General features: G+C 43.8%; 1 protein-coding gene across 2 annotated transcripts in view; it reads right to left on the bottom strand.

Annotated features, from left to right (window-relative positions):
* UNC93B1 (unc-93 homolog B1, TLR signaling regulator) overlaps nucleotides 1-22660 on the bottom strand; it is a 259616-nt gene that overhangs the window by 30824 nt on the left and 206132 nt on the right. For both annotated transcript variants that reach the window (XM_040320883.1, XM_040320884.1), the window contains one exon: nucleotides 6100-6230. In XM_040320883.1, the coding sequence (XP_040176817.1) occupies nucleotides 6100-6230 (131 nt within the window). The remainder of the gene's footprint in view (nucleotides 1-6099; nucleotides 6231-22660) is intronic.

Below are 22660 nucleotides of genomic sequence, written 5' to 3'. Positions count from 1 at the left end.
TCGCTCTAACGATCGCGGCGATACCTCACTTGTGTGGTTTGAATACCGTTTTCATATGTCGGCGCTACTCGCGTATACGTTCGCTTCTACGCGCGAGCTCGTCGGGACGGGGCGCTTTAAAAAAATTTTTTTTTGCTTTTCGCATTTATTTTTATTTATTTTACAATTTTTAACACTGAAAAAAAAAAAAAAAAAATTATCACTTTTATTCCTATTACAAGGAATGTAAACATCCCTTGTAATAGAAAAAAGCATGACAGGTCCTCTTAAATATGGGATCTGGGGTCAAAAAGACCTCAGATCTCATATTTAGGCTTAAATGCAAAAAAAAAAATTTGGAAATGTCATTTTTTCAAATGACAAAAAAAAAAATGTTTCTTTAAGACGCTGGGCGGGACTGACGTTTTGACGTCACTTCCGCCCAGCGGAGCTATGGGGACGGGCGAAGGAGATTTTTCCTTCAGTCTCGTCCCCGCTCAGCTACCGGATGGTCGCGATCTCCTCCGCCGCTACCGACGGCTCCGGTAAGCGGCGGAGGGCGCGGAACAGCGGCAGGAGGCCCTCTCCCGCCACCGATAACGGCGATCTCGCGGCGGATTCGCCGCGGAGACCGCCATTATCGTTAACACGGCCGCCCACAGAAGAGATGAATATCTCGATTGTGGCAGCAGCTGCTACCGTTACCGAGATATTCATCTCTAAAGTGATGACGTATAACGGCGGTGGGCGGTCGGCAAGTAGTTAACCACTTGACAACTGGGCACTTAAACACCCTTAATAACCAGACCAATTTTCAGCTTTCGGTGCTCTCACATTTTGAATGACAATAACTCAGTCATACAACACTGTAACCAAATGAAATTTTTGTCCTTTTTTTCCCACAAATAGAGCTTTCTTTTGGTGGTATTTGATCACCTCTGCGGTTTTTATTTTTTCCGCTATAAATGAAAAAAGAAAGAAAATTTTGTAAAAAAATGAATTTTTCTTCATTTCTATTATAACATTTTGCAAAAAAGTATTTTTTTTCATAAATTTTGCCTAAAATGTATACTGCTACATATCTTTGGTAAAAAATAAATAAAAAAATGGGTTATTATTTAGTCTGGGTGAAAGTTATAGGGTCTACAAGCTATGGTACCAATTACTGAAAATTGATCAATTTGATCACATCTGATGTACTGACAGCCTCTCTCATTTCTTGAGACCCTAACATGCCAGAAAAGTACAAATACCCCCCCAAATGACCCCTTTTTGGAAAGAAGACATTCCAATGTATTTAGAAAGAGGCATGGTGAGTTTTTAGAAGTTGTAATTTTTTCCCACAATTCTTTGCAAAATCAAGATTTTTTTTTTTTTTTTCACAAAATGTTCATATTCGCCGGTTATTTCTCACACACAGCATATGCATAACACTAATTACACCCCAAAACACATTCTGCTATTCCTCCCGAGTATGCCGATACCAAATGTGTGAGACTTTTACACAGCGTGGCCACATACAGAGGCCCAACATGCAGGGAGCACTATCAGGCGTTCTGGAACACCCAGACCAATTCTGACATTTCTCTCCTACATGTAAAAATCATCATTTATTTGCTAGAAAATTACATAGAACCCCAAAACATTACATATGCTTTTTTTGCAAAAACCCTAGAGAATACAATGGCGGTCGTTGCAACTTTTTATCGCGCACGTTATTTTCGCAGCAATTGTTCGAATGTGTTTTTTTGGAAATAAAACGGTTTTGTGCTTTTAAAAAAAAAAAAAACATTAAAGTTAGCCCAATGTTTTTGCATAATATGAAAGATGAAGTTACGCCGAGTCAATAGATACCTAACATGTCACCCTTCAAAATTGCACACGCTTGTGGAATGGCGCCAAACTTCGCTACTTAAAAATCCCCATAGGCGACGCTTTAAATATTTTTACTGGTTACATCTTTTTAGTTGGAGAAGAGCTCTAGGGCCAAAATTATTGCTCTCGCTCTAACGTTCGCAGCGATACCTCACATGTGTGGTTTGAACACCGTTTTCATATGTGGGCGGGACTTACGTGTGCGGCCGCTTCTGTATACGAGCACGCAGGAACAGGGGCACTTTAAAAAAAAAAAAAAAATTTATTGTTCATTTCACTTTATTTATTTTAGTTTGATACATTTTTCCCCAAAAATAAATGTTTTGATCACTTTTATTCCTATTACAAGGAATGTAAACATCCCTTGTAATAGGAATATAGCATGACAGGTCCTCTTTACAGTGAGATCGTAGCGGTGAGTCAGAAGAGGCACCGGAGGGAGAAGGGAGGGGAGACGTCCCCTTTCGCCTCCCGTAAGAACAATCAAGAGGTGGAACAGCCAACATGATTGTTCTCATGGTGTAGGGAATCGCCGGCTGAAAAAAATGATATCTGAATGATGACTGTAGCTGCAGGCATCATTCAGATATCCCTGCACAAAGTCAAGGACGTCATGACGGCCGGCGGGCGGGAAGTGGTTAAAACGCATTTTTTCCCCAGAGTATTTTCTGGGTACTGCAGAGTATTAGCCAGGGTATTGCAGAGTATTGGTGTTGGGGAATTGCAGAGTATTGGTGTTGGGGAATTGCAGAGTATTGGTGTTGGGGAATTGCAGAGTATTGGTGCGGGGGTATTGCAGAGTATTGGTGCGGGGGTATTGCAGAGTATTGGTGCGGGGGTATTGCAGAGTATTGGTGCGGGGGTATTGCAGAGTATTGGTGCGGGGGGTATTGCAGAGTATTGCCGGGGAGTAATGCAGAGTATTGCTGGGGAGTAATGCAGAGTATTGCTGGGGAGTAATGCAGAGTATTGCGCAGGGGAGTAATGCAGAGTATTGCGCAGGGGAGTAATGCAGAGTATTGCGCAGGGGAGTAATGCAGAGTATTGCGCAGGGGGGTATGCAGAGTATTGAGCAGGGGGGTATGCAGAGTATTGCGCAGGGGGTGGTATGCAGAGTATTGCGCAGGGGGGGGTATGCAGAGTATTGCGCAGGGGGGGGTATGCAGAGTATTTCGCAGGGGGGGTATGCAGAGTATTTCGCAGGGGGGGGTATGCAGAGTATTTCGCAGGGGGGAGTATGCAGAGTATTTCGCAGGGGGGGGTATGCAGAGTATTTCGCAGGGGGTATGCAGAGTATTTCGCAGGGGGGTATGCAGAGTATTGCGCAGGGGGGTATGCAGAGTATTGCGCAGGGGAGGTATGCAGAGTATTTCGCAGGGGGGTATGCAGAGTATTGCGCAGGGTGGTATGCAGAGTATTGTGCAGGGGGGTATGCAGAGTATTTCGCAGGGGGGGGGTATGCAGAGTATTTCGCAGGGGGGGGTATGCAGAGTATTTCGCAGGGGGATATGCAGAGTATTGCGCAGGGGGATATGCAGAGTATTGCGCAGGGGGGTATGCAGAGTATTGCGCAGGGGGGTATGCAGAGTATTGCGCAGGGGGGTATGCAGAGTATTGCGCAGGGGGGTATGCAGAGTATTGCGCAGGGGGGTATGCAGAGTATTTTGCAGGGGGATATGCAGAGTATTGCGCAGGGGGATATGCAGAGTATTGCGCAGGGAGATATGCAGAGTATTGCGCAGGGGGATATGCAGAGTATTGCGCAGGGGGGTATGCAGAGTATTGCCGGGGGTATGCAGAGTATTGCGCAGGGGGGGTATTGCAGAGTATTGTAGGGGGGGTATTGCACAGTATTGCAGGGGGTTTCAGGGATGGCTGAGCAGGGATGGATGGATCTGTGACTGCAATAGTCACAGATCCATCCACAGCGCTGCTGACACCCGCACTCCCCCCTCTCACACTGTACCGCTCGGTACAGAGAGAGGAGGGAGGAACCGGCGTCATCAAAAGACGCCGGTTTGTTTACATGTGATCGCTCCGTCATTGGACGGAGCGATCACGTGGTAAACGGCCGCTATCAGCGGCCGTTTACTGCGATTCGTGATCGGCCGGGTCCTCTGGACCCGGCGGTCACGGATGTTCCCGTGTGCGCGCCCCAGAGGACGCGCGGGAGACGGACTCTGGGAGGACGTACATTGACGCCCTCCTAGAGTTAACCACCCGCCCTGTAGACGTATATTGTCTATGGGGCGGTTACCAAGTGGTTAATAAAAGACCACATGGATGAGTTCTTGCTGGAAAAAAACTATTTAAGCAACAGACAGCATGGATTCATGAAAGACAGAAGTTGTCAGACAAACCTGATTTCCTTTTATGAAGAAGTAAGTAAAACCCTGGACAGAGGAGTGGCTGTGGACGTGGTATACTTGGATTTTGCAAAAGCGTTCGATACAGTTCCGCACACACGGCTCATGTGTAAGGTAAGGTCTACAGGATTGGATATATCAGTTTGTAAATGGATAGAAAACTGGCTAAAAGACAGAATTCAGAGAGTCGTGGTTAATGATTCTTACTCTGAATGGTCAAAGGTTATCAGTGGTGTACCCCAAGGTTCAGTGCTGGGACCCTTACTTTTTAATATCTTTATAAATGATATTGGGTCTGAGATCAAATGTAACATTTCTGTCTTTGCAGATGACACCAAGCTATGCAGTGGAATAACGTCCTTACAGGATGTCTCCAATTTACAAGCCGACCTCAATGCTCTGTCTGATTGGGCGACTATGTGGCAGATGAGGTTTAATGTTGATAAATGTAAAGTTATGCACTTGGGGGCTAAGAATATGCATGCATCATACATGCTAGGGGGAGTACAACTGGGGGGATCTGTAGTGGAGAAGGATCATGGGGTTTTGGTAGATCATAAGCTCAATATTGGCATGCAATGCCAAGCTGCGGTTTCCAAAGCGAGCAAAGTCCTTTCTTGTATTAAGAGAGGTATGGACTCCAGAGACAGATATCATTTTGCCCCTGTACAAATCATTAGTAAGACCTCATCTGGAATATGCAGTTCAGTTTTGGGCACCAGTTCTCAAAAAGGATATCAGAGAACTGGAGAAAGTACAGAGAAGGGCAACCAAACTGATAAGAGGAATGGAGGAGCTCAGCTATGAGAAAAGATTAGAGGAACTGAATTTATTCACTCTTGAGAAGAGGAGAATAAGGGAGGATATGATCAACATGTACAAATATATAAGGGGTCCATACAGTGAACTTGGTGTTGAGTTATTCACTTTACGGTCAACACAGAAGACAAGGGGGCACTCTTTACGTCTAGAGGAAAAGAGATTTCATCTCCAAATACGGAAAGGTTTATTCACAGTAAGCTGTAAAAATGTGGAACAGACTCCCTCCAGACGTGGTTCTGGCCAGCTCAGTAGATTGCTTTAAGAAAGGCCTGGATTCTTTCCTAAATGTACAGAATATAACTGAGTACTGACATTTATAGGTAAAGTTGATCCAGGGTAAATCCGATTGCCTCTTGGGGGCTCAGGAAGGAATTTTTTCCCCTGCTGTAGCAAATTGGATCATGCTCTGCTGTTTTTTGTTTTTTTTTGCCTTCCTCTGGATCAACTGTGGGTATGGAGTTGGGTGTATGGGACTGTATTGTGTTTTTTATTTTGTTTGTTTATTTATTTATTTTTTTGTGGTTGAACTTCTATAGATGTGCAAAATCATACCCAAAAAGACTTGCAGCTCTAATTGCAGTGAAAAGCTGGTTCTACAAAGTATTGCCTTGCTCTCTCCTGTACTTTGTGTAGCACAGAAGGATGTTGAGCATCCTAGTATATTACACATAAAATAGAGGAAGACCACTACCAACAGTAGCTCATATGAATTCTGAGAGGTGGAGCTTTGTTATTAAAGCACTGTATCACCAACAAATGTACTATTATTGACCCAGGAACCAATGCCAAGGCCAAGTAATGCAGGTCATCATGGCTAAGAGGAAATGTTTTTCAGTCATCATGATGACTGGGCGACCAGGATTGGTCCAACCTCACAATAGAGTATGGAGTAAGGTTTAGATTTTCAGTTACCTGTTAAGTTGAGATTTAGGTCAGTGAAAAATAGTTTGTAGTCAGTTTATTTCTGCTGAAAAATTGCGTGCCAACGGTTTTGTGCTATTAAAAAAAAGACAATCACTGAAATATTTAAAAGTGAAAAAAAAATGCATGAGCTCACCAGCAGCATAGCTAGAAGTGCTGCCCCCATGAGAACACTTTCCACATAGATGAGACTGATACTAGGGGGTAGAGAGTGAAGGACAGTGACATTGAACCCCTTTGGGAGGACTCCATGTTGAATTGAAGCACCTATAAAGATAAAAAGGATTACTGCCAGGAAAAAATGTCTACAACAAAATATTGTTTTCTTTATCGTACACCACGGGACACAGAGCCTTAGTCATTACATAGTGAGTTGTATGGTTGCCAAAGATGATTGGACACTGGCACAACCAATCAGAAGAAGTTCCCCTCCATATAACCCCTCCCATACAGGAGGAATGGAGGAGCTCAGCACTATACTCATCGCGTCCAATCTTCTTAGACACTGGCGAAAAAACTGAGGTACTTCCCTCAGTTTTTTCGCCAGTGTCTAAGAAGATTGGACGCGATGAGTATAGTGCTGAGCTCCTCCATTCCTCTTATCAGTTTGGTATAGAGTCCCCTGGGGCAAAAGAGCTATATAGTCCCCTGGGGCAAAAGAGCTATACTTCGGGTACACCCAAGGCACTTAAATTATTACGCCACAATTGGATGTATCCGGGCCTCGCGCACAAGGTGTCGCCTGTAATGTTTCTCTTCGGAGGACTGGGCTCTAGGGTCCAGCACTGTCACTTTTTTAAAAACGCTAAAAGTCCTGGCAGAGTCTTTTACAAGTGTCATGGAAATTTTATGAAGATGTATTTAATATGTATTGTCATAGTTAGCTAGATTCAGGATGGCGAGCGCATACTTGCGGCGGCGTAGCTTATGGCATTTAGGCGACGCCGCCTTAAGTTAGCGAGGCAAGTACATGATTCACAATGTACTTGCCTGCTAAGTTATGGCGGCGTAGCCTAAAGCCGGCGGGCGTAAGGGCGCCTAATTCAAAATAGGCTGAGGGGGCTTGTTTTATGTTAATTAGGCTTTACCCGACATGATTGACGTTTTTTTGGAACTGCGCATGCGCCGTGCGCCTACATTTCCCAGTGTGCATTGCGGCTAATAACTTTAGGCCACTAATGCGTTACGTAAACAGCGTATCTGTACTGCGTCGGCCGGGCGTACGTTCGTGAATAGGCGTATCTACTGACCTAGCGGTCAGCCTAAAAATTACACTTTAGGATACGAGGGTGTAAGACACTCACACCGCTCGTATCTGAGCCTAATTTAAGCGTATCTGGTTACCAGAATACGCTTAAATTAGAGCGGGCGCACATTCAGACTTTGGCTGGCGTATCTACTGATACGCCAGCCTAAGTCTCTCTGAATCTGGCTAAGTGTCTCCCAGTGTTAGTCCTCCCGCAACCCACTCTAAAGAGCTGACTGGGGCAGACTGATGCTGGTTGAGTCCCGTCTGGTAGTGGAAAACGTTTTAAGGTTGGAGAGTAATGTTTGCAGAGTGAGGATATGTCCGCAGACGAAGGACCCTCTGTGCATTAGCACAGATGATTGTCGAGGAGGGGATATGTTTGCTCTGCAATGACATTATTGGTTATAGGCGGATGTGCGCTCTTGTCTCTGCTGTGTCTGATCAGCATGGTCGGGATTCGTAGCGCATGCCTGCAGATAGCCTCCCTTCCACAAGCAATAATAGTATAATCCGAGTATGCGCGGTTTTCTGCTCAGACACACCCATCAGCATCCTTTAATTGTATTGTATTGGACATCCTGTTAGAGGGATTGTCTTATATGGTCAGATCCTGTGTGGAGGGGACATCCTGTGATGTCCCCTCCCATGGAGGATGTGATTGGCTGCTGCAGCCATCACTTCCTGTTTGTGAGATCTTTTGTGATAATAAAAGGAGCCAGTGAGGGGCTTAGCAGTCAGTCATGCTGGGATGCTGAGGTGATGTGAACATAACAGTCTGCTGATATCTGTTTTTTGGATGAATGGGAAAGCGAATGAAAGGTGTGATGCACTATAACATTACAACAAAATGTGTGCGTATTTAGCACAGGGAGATTTGGCTGTGTGCTCTGTGTACAGCCAACTTTCCATATCAGAATTGCGGGCCAATGGTACGAGTGACTAGGGCCTCCTTAGGGAATCAGGTCGAGATGGGGGAGGCTCTGCTTTGCAAAATTTTGGAAATAATGCTGGAAGTTTGATCGTGTTTGTCTGGGCGCTTGTGAATTTGATCGTATATGTGTATGTGTGATTTTGTCATGGATCGTTTGTCTGTTGTATGAGAGATGTATGAGTTGTGTGTGCCTATGTGTCCTGTTTTAAAAGGTGATTTAGAGGCGGGAGAACCCACATTTTGGAGGATTTTTCACTTTATACAGTTTAGCCTGTAAATCATCCCAGAGTGGTAAGACACCAGGGTGACATACTGAGAAACTGTTTTGTTTAATGTTAGACTCGCTAGTTTAAATGTTTTTTTCTAAGCTTCACCTCTGTTTTCACTTAAGTGAATGTAAGCTATTGTAGGTTAGCTGTATGTGTACTTATTATCAACTTTGCAGTGATGAGTGCCGATTTTTGTATAGAATTTTGGTTCCACGTGAAATCCCTACTTTACACTGAATTTCAATAGATTGTAAGACTAACTTTAACTGAGTTTTTGTACACAGCGGTGTGTGTTGTTTTTATGTTTAAATATGGGAGTTTCCCAGAATGCAATTCATTGTTTTTGAAGCTTGAATTATATAGCTTGCAAAGGAGGAGGGGGGTTGACCTCATTAAGCCATCTTTTTGCAGGAGTTTGTATTTAGGTCTCGAAACTAGTGGGTTGACTTCCGAATCAAGGGGGATCCCATCTGTTCTGCCCATATTATTTAATAGCAAATATGTGCAATGTTAGTTTGACGGCGCTGCCATCTAGTGGCCAGTGTTAGTTATCATTTTGGCAAAAGCTTACAGGAAGCTGTATTTTCTTCTGAAAGGCAGTAACCTTTAACCTGAAGCTGTATTTCCTCCATTGTATGCCTGCTTCTGGATCTAAGCAGACTCATGAGAGAAGCTCTTAAAACATTCCTGGACTAGTGATGCAATTGTCTGTAAGTACTCTTACTGATGGACTAAGTACTCTTACTGTGTAATGTTTAATGTACGGACACATATGTTTTGTTTATGCTTATGTTGTAGTTTTACAAAGTTATTCAGAAAAAAGAATACATACAGATCTGATGTCTCACGTTTCTTGACTTCTGAATTATTGTTAAGCTGTCTTTTCAATAACGCGAAGCAGAACACCATCCCATTTGAAAAAGGGGGGTTTATTCCATCCTTTCCTTGACAAAGTTTTTTTTTAAATTGTTGAAATATATAGAATATTAGCCATGGATTTTTTTTGGTGTCTTAATAGACAAGGTGATGGGGCTAGGCTCCCCCTCCCCTCCCTGTACATTGATATGTAAATAAACCAGTTTGGGGTTTTAAGAGCTGAGCATGCAACAGGAAGTTTTTTTCAGCATTTATGTATCAACAGGAAGTTGGTGGGAGGAGCTTGGGGTCTTCTCAAAGGTGAGCAATGAAATTTGTGCTTGGAAGGACAATGGGAAGCATTTTGGCATTTGAAACAGTGTTTTATATTTTGTTCCAGTTTTGTGAAGTTTTATACTGTAATACAGTTTTGGGTAGAGTAGTACGTGAGGCATCCAAGTTATTGTTGTAACATCTAGATGCAGAGAGAAGCCACATTGTTCTGGCGACGCAGTGTATTGGCGTATAGCGGAAAACGCTTGTGTATGCATACACTGTGAGGGGTAGAGGCCTAATTTGGGGGTTGACAACGCCTTGGTTAGGGTTTCTAGTTGGGGACTGGACCAGATATAGTGGTTGTAGTCTGTCAATCCACCATAGAAGAAGGCACCTGGCGGTGCTCTCCAAAATAGTTGCAATGGTTTCCCTGGACGCAGGGGTAAGACCATAAGCCGATTCGAATCACCTTGGACACACGGAGGTCTGTGCAAGGGAAGGAATGGAGGCTTCCCACATTCAGACGGTTACACAGTGCACGAAGCCTAGTTTTGGGGCAAAGGCCATGGAACCCCAAAAAGATTAACATAGGTGGTCCAAGAATACTATTTTGGGGATCCCTCTGCAGCAGATGTAGTTCAGCTGTGGCTTCAGAAATCTGTAATGATGAGTATGTTGATGGAGGTGTAGTACACGTTTTTGAGATTCTCAGAGGAGTAACTATGGTTTCAATTCTCATGCCTGTTTGTTTGAACTTTGTATGGCTGGTCCATACAAGGGTTTTGAGCTGCTCTCATGTTTTTCGAATTGTATTTTTTTCTATTGCTGAAAGAGTGAAGGTAGAATTCTGGCAGTTTTTTTTTTTTTAATTTTTGGTTTTGGAAACTGAAGTATCTCCCCCACATTTGTATCTGAATATCTGTATGTAGTAACGTGAATATGTTCAAACTTACCACGACGATCCTCCGACACGTCGTGGCAGTTGTATTTTTGTAGGAACGGGAAAAGTAAGAGTTAGAGGGTTTTGTTTGAATCAGTTTTGAAAGAATGTCATTGACAATTTACCAATGTACAGGAATGTCATTTTTGTTTGCTATTCTTTGCTGGTTAAATATGAAGGATAGAGTAATGATTTTGCTTGTGAGTATTTTTTCAGGTCCAAGGAGTTTTTGAAAGTGTATGTATATAAAGAGCAGGTGTATGTAGACAGCTGTACACATGGATAAATACACAAGTCTAAGGAGGTAAAAGTATCATTGTTTTTTTTTTCCTTCACCACGCATTTCTTCCTTCAGTCTGTAATGTGCAAGAAAATGGGGGGGGGGGGATAAATGTAAGAATGACAGTTTTTCAAACTAAGAACACTAACCTTTGTAATTCTAACCAAAGTTTGTGCCAAGACTGTCTTTCTTTGATAGAATTTGAATCGGCTGGACATACCTAGAGACCTCCATGACTCAACTCTGAGGCCTTTGCCTGCACCCGATGTTATTCACTCTTTTCATATGAAAGAAGTGCTTGCGCCAATTCTCCCTCTCTTCTACATGCCCGCCCCTATTAAATGTATTATTCAATCCCGATGTCCCAGATAGTCTTTCTTATATTCGGATGCTCCCATGGACACGAGCAGGAATTTTACATCTCAGAAATCTTGTGCATCCATTCACCTACATGCTTTTATCTTTTAATGAACTACAGCGTAAATATCAGATTCCTAAGCATTTGTTTTACTCTTATCTCCAATTCAAACTCAATTTTTCCTCTAAATCCCCTACTTTAACCTTAGATAAACCTACCTCATTTGAACGATTATGTGCTCAAGGCCCATACCAAGCCCATCTTATTTCGGATATCTATAGATACTTGCCTGAAGCTTCCTCACTCACCGACACATTTCACTGCTACATGCAGAAATGGTCCCAGATTATTAAGCGACCCATCAAACTCCCTCAATGGCAGAAGATTTGGGTGAAACAGAGGGAGACGACCTATAAGATATTGCTTTTTTGGTATAGGACCCCGGAGATCTTACATAGATACGACCCCAAAGCTTCCCGGGTGTGTTGGAAGTGCCAGGATGATGTTGGGTCCCACTTCCACATTTTTTGGGAATGTCCCATTATTCAGCCTTTCTGGTCCTTCATTCAAACCCATCTACAAGAGCTTTTTGAAACTACTCTACCTCTGGACCCGTTCCACTATCTTTTGGGCTTGCCGTTCCCTGATATCCCCAAACATGCCCAAAAGTTTATCACCTTTTTTCTCCTGGCAGAAAAAAGGGCTATACCTCTGAGATGGTTGTCCCCCTCCCCACCCACCCTTGCACAGGTTCTGCAAATATTGGAACAAATCCGCAGGATGGAACATCTGACTGCGACGGTCCATGATACACTTCCTCAATTTTACAAAACTTGGGACTTATGGGATCAGTCGAAGCTTGACCCAAGTGCCGTTTCACTACCCCTCCAGTAGTGCAGTACACTTTTAAGCATAGGTGCGAAGTTTTATGTTTCCTTAGTCCTGTTAGCCTGCTCTTTTTGTGATTGCATGGTGCTCCCTCCCTTTCCTCCCACTCTCCCTCCTTCCCTAGGTGGGTTCTCCTTGGGACATCCTGGTTCCTCAGTTTGGGCACCCTGGTACCCCACTGACACTGGATCCAGAGTGCAATAATTCCTTATATGTGAAATATTGTTTTTGTTTGTTCCGCCCCCCCCCCCCCCCCTTCCAACCTCGCTGGTCTATACAGTTGAATTATTTTGCTCTTACAAATTTTGTAGCATTGTATCGATATATCTATGGTTTTAACACCTGTTATATGCCTTTTCAATTAGCATTCTTATAAGCTGTACGACATGTTTGGCATCTATGTTCTGTTTTCTGTTTGTATTTTATTTATTTTTATATATTTTTTTGAAAATATAATAAAAAAACTATTTATAAAGAATTTAAATCGGCAAAGCAGCAGTCTGGTGAAGTAGGTTCCCATCCCAGATGCTAAGAACCTTTATGCCAATGGTTTCAGGTATTACACCCCAGGTGGTAAGCCACGCACAGGTTATGCAGTGACCACAGTCCCGATGTCTGGGTTGTTGTGATATGAGGTCTGTTAGGAGGTCAATCAAAACCAGGGTCGTACTTTGCTCATTAGCTGTCACTTACATTCTCAGCTGATGGGGTGGGTGCAGTCACTGTAACATGAACTTCAAAAGGTCCACCACAGGGTCCAGCAGTCCCTCCTGGACCCTGAAACAATAACCAGTTTTCATTCTTTCCAATCAGGTGACTGGGTCGTTTTAAAGAAGCTTGAGGGATGAGACCACACCAGCCACTGCAAGAAGCGGCTCAACCACACCAAAGAATTGAGTAGTATCTCCGTTTATTTATATTTTTTTGTTTGTTTAGCAAATTTTTGCAAGAGTAACGATGAAAAACATCCCAAGTTATTATTTAAAGTGTATTCTCTGACTAACTAAGAAAGCGAACAGCACCAATTGCTGGGTCTGTTCTGAGTCTCCACCGAGTTTTAGTCCCCAGCGATGACAGCGGTACATGCTATTTATGATGTTCATATTGGTGTGAGGAATTTTGACAAACTAGTAAAAGACTCCAGACAGACACTTGTCAATGGAATTTAACGATACATTTTTAGAGGGTAAAATTGGTTATAGTTTTAATAGCTCTGCCTCTTGTCGGTTTGGTTATTGGGACAACTAGGTAGCCCACAAGTGTGTTTGAACTTTAGTTTGGTACTTATGTGGATCCATAGCTTATAAGGTAATTCCCCCAATGCAAGAGGTTCATGCGTGCTGGTGAAACTCCTCCCAGCATCTTATGTCGTGGCCGATCACGAGGACCTGATGGCGTGAGAGCACAGATCTGCACCAGGTCTGGGCATGGTTTCCTGCATGTACAAAGTGTGGGGGGGCTTGAGCATATGATACGATTGAACAATTCTCATCCATTGTGGATGGGATGTTTCATGTAAATGTTGAAGCTAGAGCTATAGCTAGTGAAGGTTGGTAATTCTTTTAAGAGTCTGGGAATCTGAGGGGATTTCATTTTTATTTTACCTCGGATCATGGTTAAAAGGAAGTGGGAATATATATACTCATATCGTTTTATTTCTATTTTTTCTATATGTCTTGATGTGGTGCTCCTGTTGCCTGATTGGACGCATTACCAGAGCCCGAGCAGATGACCACATCTTCCTGGATGAGACGCCCCGAAGCCCGACCCACGTACAAGACACAGAGGATCCCAGACCGATCGGCGATTACTACAGCTCACAATGTCATGTCCTTATAAGTCATGCTCCTGAAGAACAGTCTACATGTCAAGCTGTGTTTTCCTTTTTATGGACTGATTCATTTCCAGGTGTAAGAAGACGATCAAGATTCATCGAAGGACACGTGGGAGCATATGACAAAAAAGGGAGGAGCAGTTGTGGAAATTTTATGAAGATGTATTTAATATGTATTGTCATAGTGTCCTCCCAGTGTTAGTTCTCCTGCAACCCACTCTAAAGAGCTGACTGGGGCAGACTGATGCTGGTTGAGTCCCGTCTGGTAGTGAAAAACATTTTAAGGTTGGAGAGTGATGTTTGCAGAGTGAGGATATGTCCGCTGACGAAGGGCCGTCTGTGCATTAGTACAGACGATTGTCGAGGAGGTGATATGTTTGCTCTGCAAGGAAATTATTGGTTATAGGCAGATGTGTGCTCTTGTCTCTGCTGTGTCTGATCAGCACGGTCGAGATTCATAGCACACGCCTGCAGATAGCCTCCCTTCCACAAGCAATAATAGTATAATCTGAGTATGCGCTGTTCTATGGAATAGCATAGAATAATGATTCCTATCAGCGGTAAAACGGGAGTCTTGGGTTGTTATGACCAGAGATGGCATCTATGTTTGTTTAGCTCCCATTCACCCTGTCTCTGCTCAGACACACCCATTAGAATCCTTTAATTGTATTGTATTGTATTGTATTGGACATTCTGTTAGAGGGATGTCCTTATATGGTCAGATCCTGTGTGGAGGAGACATCCTGTGATGTCCCCTCCCATGGAGGACGTGATTGGCTGCTGCAGCCATCACTTCCTGTTTGTGAGATCTTTTGTGATAAAAAAAGGAGCCAGTGAGGGGCTCGACGGTCCGTCATGCTGGGATGCTGAGATGATGTGAACATTACAGTCTGCTGATGTCTGGTTTTTGGATGAATGGGAAAGCGAATGGAAGGTGAGTTGCATTATAACATACGACAATATGTGTGCTTATTTAGCACAGGTAGATTTGGCTGCTCTGTGTACAGCCAACTTTCCATATCACAAGGCCCAGAGAAGTAGCATCCTTTAAGTAGCAACCCATGTCCCTGAAGGTTGGCACACACTACCCGCTGTGATGGGTGAAGATTGTTTTTTGTCTGGTTTTCAGCAAACTTGCGGCGGGGATAAGGTAAGCAGGAAAAAAAGTATAAGCATTTAACTTAAAAACTTTTTTCCTTGTGAGTGGGAGTCTTCTCTATTTCCGCCACTAGAGGGAGTAAAGTTCAGTTTTACTCACCAAGCTCCAGACAGTGTCAGGTCGGTTTCAGACAGCACACTCTCCACTGCAGAGCTCTGCCATTGAGCGAACAGGTCCTTTCCTCACTGCCATGATGCAGAAGAACCCTGCTTCCTCTCAGACACAATAACCCCCTAGGTGGCGCGCTTTATGGGGGCAAGAAGGAAGGGGTGGATCGTGAGCGTGCACGGGTGCGCGCCCATACATTGGCACGTCATCCATGGCAGTTGTAAGCAGACAGAAGCATGTAAAAGCCTCTCAAACTTGCAGCTCTCCCCTGATCAGGGACACAGCGACTTGCAAGGGCACGTAAGGTCTCTATGTGGTTGGTTATCTGGGCACCTCCAAGAGAGGACACCCACTGGGCATGAAACTGTGTGATTAGTTGCATACTGTATGTAAAAGGCTTAACTAGCACAGAAATATATGCTGTTGATAGTACCTTGGCTTTGTTGCTTGGTAATATAAGTCTCGCCAAAGAAAAAATACAGGGGCTAAAAAAGCATCGCGACGAGAGCCTCTAGCCGGGCCCACTTGGTACTTTCCTCTCCGGTAGTGTACTGTATGACACACCTGTACAGGATGAACCATTGACTCCATCAGGAGTCCTATAGTACCTGGACACTTTGGCAGTAGCCCTTAACAGTTTAGAAGGAAGAATCACTTCATTTATCGCAAAGTCCTCACATAAGGACAAAAAACGAAGCAGAGTTCCTTCTGTTACTTCAGATCTCCCTTCAGAAAGGTCTGAGGATGATGAGGATGAAGAGGACATAGCACCATCAGAGGATAAGGATGAGGAGTCAGAAGGATCTGGGATTTCAGAAGAACCTTTTTCTGCTCCCCAGGTTCTAAAAATGCAGGTGCAATATTATATGGAAACAGTACGCTCTGCATTTAAATTACCTTCTTCGGAGTTAACTGATTCACCTGTCTCCTCTTTGGGTTCATTAAAATCCCCACAGGTTGCATGTTCCTTTCCAGTTCATCCTTTATTGGAGAATCTGATTTACGCAGTCTGGAAGCATCCAGATAGGCGTTTTTCTCAAGAAGTTTACCAAGAAGTTGAGTCTGCCTTCAGTGGATGCGGCTATTTCTTGTGTAAATAAAAGCTCAACCTGTCCTGTGGACAATGCCCAGGTATTTAAAGATCCCTCTGAGAAAAAGTTGGAATCTTTACTAAAGTCCTACTTTCTCCTGGCGGGCGCAGTGACCCAACCGGCCATGGCAGCAGTGGGTATGTGCCAGGTCTTAGAGGATCAGGTGAAACAGGGGCTGAAAGACCTGCCGCCAGAGCAGATCAAAGTTTGGGAGAATATGCCCAGGGCCTTATGTTTCACAATAGATGCAATCAGGGATTCTTTTCAACAAGCATCTCGCCTTACTGGTGCACTTGCACAGAATTCTTTGGCTGAAGCACTGGTCAGCGGAACCCCATGCAAAAAGCTGTTGACCAGCTTTCCCTTCTATGGTGAATGCCTATTTGGGGATGATTTGGAAAAGTATATCCAAAAGATATCAAGCGGCAAGACTACTCTGTGCCGGAGAAGAAGAAAAACAAGCGTCCTTGTTTTAAACGTTCTCTCTCCCCAGCTCCCGGAACATCTGCCTCTAGGTAGTGGCGACAGCATTCTCAGACAGCCACAAAGACTAAAGACCAGGGCCAGGCCCAGAAAAACAGGAAGCAGTGGGGGCAAAGAGCCAACAAGCAAAGCCCAAAATCTTCCTCATGAAGGGGTGCCCATCGCTTGGCCGAGTGGGGAGACAGCTTTGGCAGTTTTCAGCAGCTTGGCAGACAGAGATCCAGGACAAATGGGTGGTTTCTGCTGTATCCCTGGGGTACAAGCTGTAATTTTGAGAGAATAAAAAAGCGATGAGCGCAGTCTCAAACACACCTAATGTGCATATATAAATCACTGCTACAGCGAGCAGTGTGTGTACCAATTACTGTGTCACAAGCAAAAATAAGAGTGCAAAGATATGGAGCTAAACAAACAAACAAACGGCACCAAACAGCCGAATACTGTGTAATAAATATAAAGTGCAAATGCCAAAACAATATCTTCAAAACTATGAATAGTCCAAAGTGTATGTGCAACAGCTTCAAAAGCTTCAAACCAAAATATAAAGTGCTTCAGATGCAGGTCTTTCCGATTAATGAGCTCACAGAGCGCTTACCTCAATAAATGAGTCATAGGCTTTAAATGGCTATGCATCGGCTTACTGAGCAGATGGTGTCCTCAATATGTATCTTCCTGATGCTTCCAATAGCTGTGGTGGTCTTCAAAAAAATGGAGGCTCACAGTAGGATCCGATAATCATCAGGCAGAAGGAAAAAAGAAAGAAGCTCCCATCGTGAAGTACAGTAGGAATAAATGAATTTAATGGAATAAAAATAGATGCTTACAAAACATCAATAAAACCAAACAGGGATGAAATTTTCAATCCAAACGGACGGATGGACTCCACGTCACTTCCGGTCACGTGTGTTGTTCCTTAAGCATGTCGTCACGTCATGTGACTTCATCAGAGGAATCTAATTGGATGTATGCATTTTCTTTATAAATACTCAAAGCGGAAGTGCATCGGCAGCCATTTTGAAAAAAACCTGTCTTCAGTACATGGGGCGGCCATCTTAATGGTAGGATAACCTTGGTAAAGCGGCTATGTGAATGAAGCTCGTGGTTTCAATGCATACGGCGGCCATTTTTCTTAATGGAATACACAGAAAATAATCGTCATAGCAACGATAATGATAAAAGATTTGTCGCAGCTAAAATTAAATTAAAATAAATATTAAAATACATATAATGGCCTAACCATTCCAATCTGGCATAGTGTCCATAGCAGGTAAATCTTTACCTGCTATGGACACTATTCCAGATTGGAATGGTTAGGCTATTATATGTATGCATACAATTAGATTCTTCTGATGAAGTCACGTGACAACACGCGTAAGGAACAACACACGTGACCGGAAGTGACGCGGAGTCCGTCCGTCCGTTTGGATTGCAAATGTCATCCCTGTTTGGTTATATTGATGTTTTGTAAGCATCTATTTTTATTCCATTAAATTCATTTATTCCTACTGTACTTCACGATGGGAGCTTCTTTCTTTTTTCCTTCTGCCTGATGATTATCGGATCCTACTGTAAGCCTCCATTTTTTGAAGACCACCACAGCTATTGGGAGCATCAGGAAGATACATATTGAGGACACCATCTGCTCAGTAAGCCGATGCATAGCCATTTAAAGCCTATGACTCATTTATTGAGGTAAGCGCTCTGTGAGCTCATTAATCAGGAAGACCTGCATCTGAAGCACTTTATATTTTGGTTTGAAGCTTTTGAAGATATTCTAACTGTTGCACATACACTTTGGACTATTCATAGTTTTGAAGATATTTAGCCAGATTCGGGTAGATGGGCGCATCTTTGTGTCGGCGTAACGCAACACATATGCTCTACGCCGGCTTAAGTCAGAGAGGTAACTACACGATTCACAAAGCACTTGCTCTCAATGTTGCGCCAGCGTAACGTAAATTTGAAGGCGTAAGCCAGCGTAAGTGTAAGTGGATGTGACCTTATGCAAATGATGGCCTGAGCGTGGAGCAGTGGCTTACGCCCGGCGTATAATCCACGGAGCATGCGCAGTGATAATGACGTATGGGCGCTTCCTTGTGCGCATGCTTACAACTAAGCCGGCCTAACTTCCTGGTATACGCCGGCCCACCGGCTTACACCGAGCGCATAAATACGCCCAGACATGCGCCCGTCCGGCGCACAATTACATCCTGCTTCCCCCCCCCTGAGCAAGGTAATTTTGCTGTCTGATGGCTGCTAGAGTCCAGAAGAGGAAGAGGAATTTTTCACCCCAGGAGAAGGCAGTCCTCATCACTGCCATGGAGAAATATGACACCTTCCTCCATGGTGCCCAGAGTCGGGATACCAGCCGCACCAGGAAACAGGTCATCCTGGAGACCATTGCGACAGAGGTCAATGCCCTTGGCCATGCTACCCGGAGCGCCAAGGACATAAATAAAAAGATCAATGATCTGAGGCTTCGTGTTCGGGAGAAGCTGGCCTCCATTCTGAAGCACCAGAGTAGCACGGGTGGTGGACCACCATGTGATGTAACCTTGACGGAGGAGGAGGTGGTCGCCCAGTGTCTGCAGAGGGAGCAGTTGGAGGGCATTGAGGGCTTTGATTCCCGTGATGAGGCCTCGAGGACAGGCAAGTGTTTTTTATCCCCTATCTGGTATGTAGCATGTGAGGGGGTGGAAGGGAACATGTGACAAGTGTGTGGGTCCACCAAAATGTGACTGCTTTGTGTCATCCACATATGTGCAGGAGGGAGTGAGCCCATCTGCTGCCGGTGGCCGTCCCACGATATCTTCCCCTGAACAGCCTCAGCCAGACCCCCCCTAGATCCAGCGGTGGAGGGGAGTGGCCACACCTCTGCTCTTGAGGAGGTGGTGGAGGAGACGGTTGACCTTGGCCAGCTTTGCCTCATTATAGAGGAGTCCACTGTTGTGCCTGGGCCCTCTCACACACCCCCCCATCAGGGGAAGCCCCTCTGTCTCAGCCCCAGCAGAGGAAACCCCTCTAGGGGCTCACCCTACAGCTGCTCCCAAGCATCTTCTGCCCCCAGGAAGGCGACCCAGAAGACTAGGGGTGTTCCTCAAGGTTTGCAGGAACAAATGGCCATGGACCAGGCCCGGCATATGGGGGAACTAGCAGGGCACCTGCACCGGGTGGCAGAAAACACGGCCCAGATTTTGGACGCAGTGCAGGATGGTAATGCAAATAGCGCAGCAGTGGTCACCTGCGTTGGGGAGCTGCAGGCCACCACAGCGAACCTAGTGGCAGAGGTGCAGACCCTTACTGGGGCCATCCAGGCCAACACGGCTGCCATCCAGGAGGAGGGGAGGCAGAGGCAGCGCAACCAGCGGCATAACCTCCCCCACCAGCTGAGGATACAGGCCCAGACAAACCATTTTCTGAGCCGCATTGCCGTGGCCTTGGAGGGCAGGCAGCCATCACCTGCCAGGAGTGGCACACCTGGGGATGAGCCACCTCCAGATGTTGTCCCCCCCCCCACCCCAGGCTCCCCCCAGGCAGCTGAGGAGCCAGAGAGGTGCCACCAGGCGCAGCCCCCGTCATGCCAAATGAGTGCCTTTTTTTTTGGCTCAGGATTTGAGTTTTTGTGAAAACGCAATTTACGTTTAGCGATTTTTTCAGAAAATGTAATCGGTTATAATGTAATCCTATGGAAGGGATTTAGAGTGTGTCATGTGACCTTTAGAGTGGAGATGATTGAAAAAAAAGTTATCTTTAAAAAAAGGGCGAACAAATTGCTCTCACGCCCACAAGATCTACTTGTCATACACAATTTATATATCAAAACGTAGGTATGGTTGTCTGGTTTTAGGCAATGTTATCAGTTTTATACCGATTTGTTCACAAAAGCCTTGTGTTTCAAACGGTGAAGTCGCTGTATCGATCGCATGTACGGTTGTGGATTTATTACGTTTTGTTTGAAGGCTTCGATAACTGATTTTGTGTGTGGATGAAAGCGTTTCTAATGGTATTTTGATTCCCTAAATAGCTTTCCTTACCTCAGTGCAGTCCTCCTCCCCCACCTCATGTGGAGAAAGCCTCTTGAGGGGGGAGGGGCGACCAGGCAAGTCAGGACACTCTCTATATTGCAGATAGAGAAAGGAGCTGTGTGATATTAGGCTTTATAAGTACTGAAGGAACACTGCTTGTATGTCCTAAAGATACTGTAGTGGTTATGGTGAATGGCTTTTGTGCGGGCTCAGCAATTCAGCTATTCAGCATTCCCACTCGCATTTTCCTCAGGAAATGCATTGTCTAGTTAGTGGGAATGCTTTAATAAGCATTCCCAGTATTGATATTCGTTTTTTATTATTAGTGGGAATGCTTTAATAAGCATTCCCAGTATTGATATTCGTTTTTTATTATTAGTGGGAATGCTTTAATAAGCATTCCCAGTATTGATATTCATTTTTTATTATTCTTAATTAGTGGGAATGCTTAATAAGCATTCCCAGTATTGATATTCGTTTTTTATTATTCTTCTTCTTAATTTTAATTTTATTATTCCGTACGTTTTTTGGCTCTGCGTAACTTCTGCATACTTTCAGCTATTGAGACCATTCAACTATTAAAATGTTCATCTCGTTCAGCTAACGATGGGACTTCTTCAAGTTTTTTTGTACTATTTATACTTTTTAAAATATTAAGCTTTTAGACACTTTTTTTTAACATTGAAGTCAATGAGAACATGCTTTTTACCGCTTCAAAACACACGTTCTGCCAAAAGTCTCAGCTCCTTCATACTTTCACTTACAGACACCAAACAAACTTTAAAGCGGTCACAAAATATTCAGCTATCCAAACATGACTTTTCAGATTGATATCTTTTACGGTTTTTGTGAAAACGCAATTTACGTTTAGTGAATTTTTCAGAAAATGTAATCGGTTATAATGTAACCCTATGGAGGGGATTTAGAGTGTGTCATGTGACCTTTAGAGTGCAGATCATTGAAAAAAAAGTTATCTTTAAAAAAAGGGGAAACAAATTGCTCTCACGCCCACAAGATCTACTTGTCATACACAATTTATATATCAAAACGTAGCTATGCTTGTCTGGTTTCAGGCAATGTGATCAGTTTTGTGATAGGCATTTGACTTTTAGTTCCAGGAGCTTCTAAAGGACAAGAGGGACAAATAAACTCTCATTGACACTCATGTTAAAAAGACTTTAAAATGTTTCTGCAAAACACACAAAGACGCTCTTTTCTAAATCGCTGACATGCCCACATTTTTAAGTTTATCAACATAAATTTCATAATGATTTGTTCACAAAAGCCTTGTGTTTCAAACGGTGAAGTCGCTGTATCGATCGCATGTACGGTTGTGGATTTATTAAGTTTTGTTTGAAGGCTTCACTAACTGATTTTGTGTGTGGATGAAAGCGTTTCTAATGGTATTTTGATTCCCTAAATAGCTTTCCTTACCTCAGTGCAGTCCTCCTCCCCCACCTCATGTGGAGAAAGCCTCTTGAGGGGGGAGGGGCGACCAGGCAAGTCAGGACACTCTCTATATTGCAGATAGAGAAAGGAGCTGTGTGATATTAGGCTTTATAAGTACTGAAGGAACACTGCTTGTATGTCCTAAAGATACTGTAGTGGTTATGGTGAATGGCTTTTGTGCGGGCTCAGCAATTCAGCTATTCAGCATTCCCACTCGCATTTTCCTCAGGAAATGCATTGTCTAGTTAGTGGGAATGCTTAATAAGCATTCCCAGTATTGATATTCGTTTTTTAGTGGGAATGCTTTAATAAGCATTCCCAGTATTGATATTCGTTTTTTATTAGTGGGAATGCTTTAATAAGCATTCCCAGTATTGATATTCGTTTTTTTATTATTCTTCTTCTTAATTTTAATTTTATTATTCCGTACGTTTTTTGGCTCTGCGTAACTTCTGCATACTTTCAGCTATTGAGACCATTCAACTATTAAAATGTTCATCTC

Source organism: Rana temporaria, chromosome 8 (genome assembly GCF_905171775.1).
Source record: "Rana temporaria chromosome 8, aRanTem1.1, whole genome shotgun sequence".
Lineage (NCBI taxonomy): Eukaryota > Metazoa > Chordata > Amphibia > Anura > Ranidae > Rana > Rana temporaria.
Note: the sequence above shows the minus strand (reverse complement) of the source record. Positions and strands in the feature narration are given on the sequence as shown.